The 10,280-nt window shown below is 39.8% G+C and overlaps 1 protein-coding gene across 1 annotated transcript in view; it reads left to right on the plus strand.

Moving 5' to 3' along the window:
• The window catches only part of cfap46 (cilia and flagella associated protein 46), a gene marked incomplete at both ends in the record, with an annotated part of 140,649 nt that overhangs the window by 44,292 nt on the left and 86,077 nt on the right, over positions 1 to 10,280 (plus strand). Inside the window, 8 exons of the mRNA XM_080507388.1 lie at positions 845 to 944; positions 2,274 to 2,372; positions 2,873 to 3,063; positions 3,625 to 3,850; positions 4,049 to 4,166; positions 6,831 to 6,960; positions 7,444 to 7,568; positions 7,897 to 8,000. Coding sequence (XP_080363514.1) covers positions 845 to 944; positions 2,274 to 2,372; positions 2,873 to 3,063; positions 3,625 to 3,850; positions 4,049 to 4,166; positions 6,831 to 6,960; positions 7,444 to 7,568; positions 7,897 to 8,000 — 1,093 coding nt within the window. The remainder of the gene's footprint in view (positions 1 to 844; positions 945 to 2,273; positions 2,373 to 2,872; positions 3,064 to 3,624; positions 3,851 to 4,048; positions 4,167 to 6,830; positions 6,961 to 7,443; positions 7,569 to 7,896; positions 8,001 to 10,280) is intronic.

Below are 10,280 nucleotides of genomic sequence, written 5' to 3' on the forward strand. Positions count from 1 at the left end.
CAATTATCCACAGAAAAGAAGCTCTTGATCTGCTTTCAGAATTTGTAATTTCTTTTTTTAATCCCGGGTAGGCAGAAGGCTTTTCTGTGACATTAGCCTAAAAGTGACTCGTATTTTGCTCATGCTTTTTGGTTGTAGATGTTAAACTGAGGTCAATAGGTCAGCACTCAGTTGGCACCCAGCTTTGCCTCTGGCATCTCATAGTGGCCTTTTTCTGCCTGCTTGCCTGCATACATTGATGGTATAATACCATGTCTTTTGGTGTGCCATTCTAGTACAAACCCGGCCCCCAACCCTTTTTATTCATGCTCTAACAGTCAGAGCTCCTTATGGCATTGCAGCATGAGTCAGTCTGACCCAGTCCTTCTCAGCAGCATGTAGGTTATTTAGCCTGCGGTTTATCCTCTGTTTAGAGTGGAGAAATTGGAGAGACACAGATGTATGTGCAGTTTCATATGAACACATATGTATAGGCTATAGCACACAGTTTTTTTCTTTTGTTTTTTTTTCTGATGTTTGCAGGAGGTCAGGAGAAATAAATAAGAACATGCTGACAGATGAGGATTCTGCTGAGCTTGAGCAGATTTTGGATCTGCTCATGGTTCGTACCAAAGTGCCCAGCGGGTCTGCAATGTCGAAAGATCCACAGTGTCCCTCACCCATCCAGCCACCTCACAGGTTTTTGACCCAAAGCATCCCGATCAAATCGCATACAAAATTGTTTCCTTAAAACCTCCTGGCACTATAAACCCACATATGGCTATCCCAAGGGCAGCGCGCAGCTCAGATTACTGTACTGAGGGGTTGTGAATTGTATAAATTATGTTTTATCTGGGATTTGCAGAGTTGCCTTCCTCCTGGAGCTGGCTCTGCTGGCCTTGCAAGTGAAGCATCAGAAAGTAGCTGCCGACTGTTTGAAAGAGCTCAAGTCGGCGGGAGAGGCTGTGAGTGTCCGATATTCTCTTTAAAGACCCAGGCGGTAATCGCACGAGCTAGAACTCTACGTCCTACACACGTGCAGGCACACACAGACATACACACACATATGCACACACATGCGCAAATGTATACAGAAAATATGACACTGGCTTGTTAATAGAAGTGACTAGACAACACCTCAGATTAATTATTGAGGAACTGAAGGGTTGAGCATTTCACTTCAACAATATATTATTCATTTTATTGAAATGGTGTATAGTTCTTTACACTGTGCACACGTCTTACACTTGAGAAAAGCGCATGAAAGGATAACATTGTTGAGCTCATTTCAATTCACTTTTTTTCTCTATTGCGTTAAATACAGCGCAGTCCTTTCAAAGCACTTTTACTGAGGAAAAACCCAACAATCCCACATGAGCAAGAATGGGCGATGGTGGAAAGGAAAATAAACCTGTCTTTTAACAGGAAGAAACCTGCTGAACCAGACTAGGAAGTGGAGACTTGCTGCTGATCTGGTTTGGGGATAGAAGGGAAGAAAACGATGTACTGTAAATATTAACACTGTGATGAGGAAAAAAAACCCAAACATTGTGATGAGTTAAAAATGCTAACCAAAGCATACGCCGTTTTTTTTAACATTTGTCATCCTTTATTAGAAAATCCAAGTTGCCTGCAATATTATCTTTTCCAACATTTGGACACATAATCATAATCTTATTAAGACCTTACTTAATCTTATACATGCTCATTTGGCTTCTGTCTGGATTTGGATTATGGCGTAGGACCTGGAGCTGCAGAGCATCTCTTACCTGTTTAAATTATCATGAACTTGCACTTTTATTGCTGATTGTACTAGATATTGTACTAATATTGGGTACTTCTTATTCAGATTAATCAAATTCTTGTCACTTAGTTAATGCAAGTAGCATTTGTTTAAAAGGGAATAGTAAGCATGCATCGAAAAACCTAAATTACCACAAAACATTACTTTGGAGTATTGCGAGATCACAATATTGAATAATATATAAGTACTGCTTAATTAAGTTTACCAAACTTAAAAAATAATAATTAATGTGCTCTATCCACAACCCCATAGTTCCGCACAGGGTTCTTGCTGCAAAAAGGGAGTTTTCCTTTCCACCGTCTCCTATACTCGCTCATGTGCAAATGTTGGATTTTCATCTGTAAAAGTGCCTTGAGGTGACTAGGTTGTATTTGATGCTATAGAAATAAAATTGGAAAAAAACAAAAACGAATTGGTAGCTTTGTCATATTTTCCTCAATGCACTGCTGAACACTGACTTTGGATTTCCCGTGTGTATTTGCCGTTTTAGAGCGCCGGGCAACGCATAATAATGGAATGTGTCAACTGTGAATTGAACCTGCTGAAGAAGGACGCGAAGATGAACGACTATTCCAAAGCCAGTGTGGAGGTGATCTGTGATCTGTGTCAAATATGAGCCATGTGATTCCACCACAGGTGTTACTTACTGCAAGCAGTGAAGCCTTTGGTAGTACCTCTATTAACTGTTTGTTAATAATTTGTGAAAATACAAGCAGAGGTCTCGTCATAAGCATTCAGGTTTACATCTTCTTTAAATTACACTGACTTTACACTAATAATCAATGAGGTGACACAGGAGGGGGATAATCAAAAGCCACGGAAGCTCTACCCATTTATAAGAGGCAAATACGTTTTAAAGAGTTATTGAATCTACACCCAAATTTGTTTTAATTTTCCTGAAGTTTTTCCTGTGTAAGCACCACAAATGCTGGAGGAAACACGATCTTGTAATCATATTTCATACCATAGTGTGAAAACTCAAATTCAAGCAATTAACACTAAGATCCAAGCCCTATTTGCCAAGTGAGGGAAGTGTTGTGCTGTCACTGCTACAAGAGACATTCCCAATCTGTTGTCGTCATCCCGCAGGCCCGTCTGAAGGAAGTAGGCAGGTTGGATCAGTGGCTGCAGACCGCAGTGAGAGAGGGGACCCCTCAGGTGGTGCAGGCAGTGTGTGCCACACAGTGGGGTCTGTGCCTGCCACTATTGCAGCACAACCTGAGGAAACTTGTCAAGCAACCTCTGCAACGGGTGGCCAGTGTTCTTGAAGACATGCAAAGGTATTTCTCAATTTCTCTCTGAAATGGAATGGAGTCCATTCTGGGCTGTCTGTGTGGATTGGGGGTGTTTTCCCTGAGACATCGTTCTCAGAACATTGCTGTGTAAATGTTAAACGTTTCTCTTTCTGAAATGAAAACACAAAAATGATGCATTTTCTCCTCAAACATTGTTATGTAAAGCCTAAAGTGTTGGAAATGACTTTTCTTCTAAGTGTTTGAGAGGAAATTGATTGTTTTATTTAAACACACATTTTTACAACAGAATCATTTTTGTGTGTGGTGGTGACGAAATGATGAAATCAACTTTAGTAGTGCCAACCTATACATTCATGAAATCCCTTGTGTTTTAGCTTCACATAATGAACGTTATTTTCATGGTCTATTGTCAGAAAACACTTTTCTTCAATGAACTTGCTTGTTACCTTTATAAAGAGCAAATTGTAAGGTTTTTGTATTTTCAAGTAAATCTCATTATTGTTGTGCAGACTTCAGAAAGCTGACTCGGAGAGTTTGGTCTCTTCGCAATGTACAGTGGTTTTGTTTTCTCTGTGACTTTTACAGTATGTTCCTGGAGATGCGCTGTCAGGTCCACTCCGAGTTGGCGGCGATTGAAGAGGAGGATGGGCGCCTGGAGGCCTCTTTGGCTCACCTTCGGAAAGCCCTGCTGCTGGATAACGGAGCTCTACAAGAGCGCCTGTCGTCAGCGTTCCGCCTCTTGCAGCTCAGGCAGACCCTTTACCAAACACCCTCTCGCAACGAAGATAAAGCCTCAGTGCTGATGCAGCAGGTCCTCTTGTTCCCCACCTTCTGTGTCAAACTGCCTAATATTACACAGTGTTCGACAGCAGCATTTAAGCCGCAGAGGGACAGGGCTTTTTATTGAACACATCCATATTAGTCATGATCACAGTGAAAGCAGTGGGGACCTTGGTTTAAAGGGACACGGTGGAATGCTGACATTGTCATTTTTTCATGTCCGTTTCAGGTCAGAGAGATGCAGCCTGAAGATAAGGCAAACAGTCGTTCCATTCTGGTCACTGCAGGGCTCCTTTTGGCTCCTGATGATTTTCAGTTGGTCCTGGATGCAGACGACACATCAAAAAGTACACATTTCTATACGTAATTGTTTTGTACTTTCTTTGTGCCATTTCTATCTGTATTTGGAACTGTATTCAAGATAAAGGGTAAGGAAAAAACATTTACAGCAGGGGGGGTCAAATTAATTTCAGTTCAGGGGCCACAAACTCTGGCAATTTGATCTCAAGTGAGTCAGACCTGTGAATAATAACATTGTGATTTATTAATAACTGGAGCTCTCAATCTCTGTCTTTGTTTGAATGCAACAAAGTATTAATATATCAGAAGTTCATATTTAATGAACTATGATTTTACAACACATGACAAAACTGAGATAATAATGAGCAAACAGTAATTTCAAGAATATTCCTCAGTTCACCATTTGCTTCACAATTTATAGATGGCGGATTTTTGTTATACTATTTACATTGTCAAAGGCATACAAATTTTTTATCACATGTAACTGGAACTCCAGTTCCAGACAGTTCATATTCTGATCAGAATAACATCTCAAATATCTTTAATGTCGACATATTCCTTCATCTGATTACCTGAACAGACTTGCCACATAATAAAAACTAAAGTATGCCCCTGGTGGTCAAGTTAATATATTGCTGTTAATGTCATGATATCTCACAGCTTGATAGTTTTTATCTTGCTGGCTGAACTGGAATCTGGCAGGCCAGTATTACGTTAGACGCTCCTGGTTCAGAACGAGACACTTGAGATTAAATGCATCGTTCTCACACAAAACTCGGTGGTTCAGAGTTACAAGTGTACTAAAGGATCTGCCTCATGAAATACATTATTTGTGGGAAGCTATCATTTCACTTTAAGTTGACTTTTACAACTGTGAAGTATCCACAGTGCACCCTTTTGCGCTATTAAAAAGTGCATTCACACTGTACACTTTTTTTTCCTGCTCTCTACCTACGCCAGTCTGCACTCGTGTTTAACTCCCCATTTGTTCCACTTCGCCCGCTCTCGCTCTCGCTCTGCCTCTTGCTCTCAGTTTCCTGTGAGCTTGTTGGTGTGGCTCACTCTGTTTCTATTATTATTTCTTTATTTTCTTTGAAGTTCACTTAATGAGTCCTATTGCATTAACAATGGGGGGGGGGAAATGCCGACAGACCAGGGAGATATACATTTGAATAATCAAACATTTATCTTGGATTTTGAACTGTGGCACACATAACATTTTTAAGCGCTTCGCGAGTGTGCTGGTGTCACATAGTTGCATTGATCTGTGCTAAATAAGCCCCTAGTCAAGAGGACCGAAAAGGCTGCGCCAACTCCACTCAGTATAAGTCGACTGTGTTCATCCCTCAGCCTCCAGATTTGAACTTTCCATGGTAGCTTTGTTGCAAAGTTGTTCCCTTATTTCTCAGAGAAACTGAGAGTGCCTTCAGGTGCTCCTCACATTGAAACCCCATCGATTGCCCGCTGTGGTCGGGCCTGTGCTCGGGGAGATGCTTTGATCTCAGGCTCCTTGGTCCGCGGACTGCAATGGACATGCAGTTCGTTCTAATGACCCAGAGAAGAACTGGCCTCTGACAGCGATAAAAGTGCTCATGCTGCAGGCACAGGCTAAAAATTTTGCTCCCTGGAGGCACCTCTTCGTCTTTGTTCTTGAACCTCAGGCATCCCCTCCCAGACGAAGCTGCTTAATCACCGTATTCTGCGCTTCAAAGCCCGTACGCATGGTAACCCTTGAGCCCACAACAATGAGTTAATAGCAACATGTAACGCTGTTGCCATTTTGTATTCCTCCTCAGATGTACGTCAATGAGAGGTGCGTTTCCAGGATTGTGTACTTTGGCATTCTACTCACAGGCACAAATGCCTAAATAGTGTTGTCGCTATTGATGAACTTCAGTAAGAATTGGTAATACGTACAGTATCTGTTTGATCTGGATTCAACACATTTGTTTGAAAGAATATCTTTTTGCTATGTTTACCCCTGGACATACACTTGTACATGTATGGCAAGTCACTTGAACACTTATTAGATATATTTAATGTCCATGTATTAGTAGTTTCTTTGTTCTCGCCAGTAAGACAATTCAGCATACAAGTAGAATAACCCAGCTGAGACAACAGTTATGTCGCCATAAAAGCCAGCTACCTCGTTGCCATCATACTACGTAGAAAAGCATGAGAAGTTATATTAAAATTTTAATATATAATAACATTTTTGGTTGTATTAATTTGGGTTTTGCTAGAATATAGACATTTTCATCGCGTATCAAATATTCCAAGCATTATTAGCCTGTATCTGGTGCTACTGTCTGCACATTTGTAGTTTTATTTCAGCCTCTTTTGTTATCACTTCTTGCCATTAGTTTCTTTGAAAAAACTCAAACATTGAAATTATAGGGCATCTTCTGACTAATAATAATGGACTGCATGGTGGAAAATGTGTGCATGTGTTTCAGACGGTTAATTCAAAGAAACACAAGACTTTTCTTTTGATTGCAACTTTTTGTTTTTGTAACAAGTGAAGTAACTTGCCGGTAATCAAAACTCATATTGACTGTGTTGCACAACACTTCCTGAAACACCATGCATTAGAGAGATTAAATCTTTTGTAATGTTAAATAACCTAAAACATACAGTGACCCCTTATTGATATTAAATGCAATAGCCTTTTCCCGCATTAATAAACTTTGACTCATGCATACATTGTGTAGTTCCCGTAGGCAGTGCTGGGAGTGAACCAGCGGCTCAGCTTGCTGCACAGGCCCAGCATCACTCTGCATGTGTGCAGAAGGTGGATGGACACCTGGCCAGGCAAGACTCTGATGCACAGAGCACAGAGAGGTGTGTATTTGTACAATGCATGTCTGTAGATCAATGTCTTTTCACCGGTGTAACTTGTTCTTAGCCATTATTTTTATTCCCGCCTCTTTCCGAGAACCCAGCTGGAAAATTGCTGATATCGTATGACATTTATAGCCCAGTTGAATTTATTACTTCTTGCTTTTATTGAACGTTAGAAACTAATGAATGTTTGATCTATTGGTGCAGTTAAAGTTGTTGTACTACTACAGAAGTTTGCAACCTTTCTATTACGTCTTCCTTTTCATGGCACATAGTTGGTTTCCCCACATGTCATTACTCTTAGAAAGTGGGCACATCATAGCTGGGGATCTTAATGGTCATAAGTGAGAGGAGAGTACATATTTATTATTCATGAATCTGCAAACAAACATGGTATACACGTCATAGACATGTCCTTGTCCTGACCTCGACCTTTCCAAAGAGACTCTTGTGAGACTTGTCTTTATTTCTCTGTATTTTCAGGGTGAACCTTTGGGCAACACTCTCAAAGACAGCCAGGAAGCTGGAAGTGTGGGACGTGTGTCGGGCCGCTTGCCGTTTCTGTTTGCTTTATGATGATGGAAGATGGAACATTTCCAAGTCTGACAGTAAGAGGATAAATGATTCTCTGGTCGACAATAAAAGAAGTGAAATAACCCTGATTCTCTGCAAGACCTTATTAAACTAAATCACAGTTAGTAAAGCCAGGGAGATTATTATTACTCATATATATATATATATATATATATATATATATATATATATGAGCAATAATAAGAAAGTATCATTTTATTGTCTGTGTATGAATCATTTTATTACAACAGATTTCATTTAGGTGACAAATGCCGTAGTTGTAAGCACCGATAATGACAATGATAATGAAGTGAATACTGCAACTGAGAGATTTACAATACTGGGTTTGTCAATCCTCTGTAGAGTGCAGATGCTCGGAGGGAGAACGCTGCGCTGAATGCAGTGGAAGCCAAAGCCGTGTGAACATGCTACGCCTTCTCGCTGAAATTCACTTCCTCAATGCCGAGGTGTGTTCTTGTTATCGCGTGTTCTTCAGTGTACGCAGGGAACATTTCTGGACATTAGATGAAAGATAAATTAGGTATGCACGGATACCGTTGTTTTAAAGAACGAGTCCATGTCCGAGTAGTAACCTTTAGCTACTTGTCGATACCGAGTACCGATGCGAATGCCGTGAAGTCTAATTTATACTCCATATGCCAATGTTATGCTGACACATGACATCACGTAATACTAACCAGGTCGTATCGAGGATCCTAACTTAACCCTAACTTCCTTGAGAAAAGACATGTACTGTATAACAGTTCTTAAATACTGCATCTATATACGGTATCATCCTAAATAATATCCTTCAAAGGTTTTCAAGGATCTATTAAAATCTCTCATCAGGTACACAGCTGAAAACAAGCATTCTTTAGATTTTTGTTACCTTAGTCAAAAACAAATATGAATGTGTAGAAGTCATTGCTCGGTGTCAAGGACACTGCTGAAAGTCATCGTCTGTGAGCTCAGTTTATCACTGCATCCACTAATGCATGTTAAAGCTCAGCAATGACAAAACAATAACACAATACTGAAGCAGCTCCATCATTTCTGGCTGTGAGTTCCTTTGAGATGAACTCGAAGCAAAGAAGAAAAGTGTCCCGTGGTGAACTCCATCCAAGTTTAAAATTCTCTTTGTAAATCATGGAGGCTGTAAATCCTCCAGGCTCAAGAAGAGCGAGAAACCATTCAGTTGGCTATTTGTGACCAGTTCAAAATCCAGCGTCACTGATGGTATGAGGGTGCATTAGCGCAGTTGGAGTGGATACCCTGCACTTCAGTGAATGGACCATACACAATGAATGATTTACACAGGTTTTACATTTTCCATTCCATCCTGATGATTTTGAAGTGAGCTCATTTCAGAAGAACAATGACAAACCACCTTCATGTAGAGAGCATGGTGGCTCCATAATGAAAGAGAGTACCTTTCATATTCACTTAGTGCAAGATCAACTCCCTTTTATCTCATCAAAGATGCAATGAATTGATGTAAAAGTGATATTTAAATTGCACATATGTATTTCTCAAAATAGGGGGGTCGTCTTTCAGATTTGATTGACATCCCCATTAGCTATTAGCACCATTAACATTGTATTAGACACCAATGTTGTTATGAGCCACTATTCAAAGCTGATGCTTCTGTTGGGGTTCCTCAAGCTGCCCCCTGCTTTTCTATTGGCTGTAGATGTCAGATGCACACATGACTGCAGAATGAGTCATCTAACATTTGACAATGTTTTGCAGTGAAATAAAAGGATGGGATTTGATGTAGGAGATATTCCGATGATGAGTTCTCGGAAAAGAGATAAATGAACAGTTAGCCCAGAGACATGGTTTTTTTTTTTTTTTTTTTTTTTTGCTTCTTCAATTGATGGTGTCTTTAATCTTATAATTTCCATAATCTTAGCAGGAGGATGTGATGATATTTTTGGGTGATTTGAAATCATTATACACTGCGACATCATTAACATTGGAATTCAGTATGCCAAAAGGCAAACAAGAATCAGGAAGGAATCAAGGTTTAGAACACATTAAAGCAGTCAGATTGCTAAGGTAGTCAAAGGATAAAGTCCTTTAACTAATTAATAATTTGTTAAATTAATTTAAAAACCCAGACCAGTTGGAAACAACTGTCAAGCTAAGTCCATTTTTAAACGTCGATGTTTTCAAATGAATCTGTCCATATGAGTGTCATGTCCTCTCCGTTGTTCATCATTTTGGGGTATTGTTCTCCGTGCACACGTGTGTCTGGTTTCCTAAAACGCGTGTCTAATCAAACATTCATCTCACATGATCCACTACCTGATATGCATTATCAATGTTTTTTGCAGTAACAAAGGTTTTTTGCAGTAAAATCATTGATTATTTTATTGATTGTGAATCTGAAGTATAATCGAGTCTAACATTATAAAATATTACAGAAAAGACATGAAGTCTAATTGCAGTGCCTATGCAATGATGAGCAGAGTTTCGACTGACCACAACATGTTTGTTGAGGTTTGATAATTCATTGGGTCACACACACTCTGAGGCAACTTATTTTCTTCCACAGCTGAGACACAAAGCCCCTCGGCTGTCTGTCTTTGTATTGTGACCCTTTCTCATTATTCATGTTAATGTGCATAATTCAGCAAGGTTAAGGTCAATTTTATGGTCTGACAGGCTTTTATTCAAAGATTACCTGGATTTGTTTGTTTTTCTTGTGAGCTCTTCCTGGTCACAAAGTCTTAAGGACTGCAAAA

Source organism: Blennius ocellaris (genome assembly GCF_963422515.1).
Source record: "Blennius ocellaris genome assembly, chromosome: 13".
Taxonomy (NCBI): domain Eukaryota; kingdom Metazoa; phylum Chordata; class Actinopteri; order Blenniiformes; family Blenniidae; genus Blennius; species Blennius ocellaris.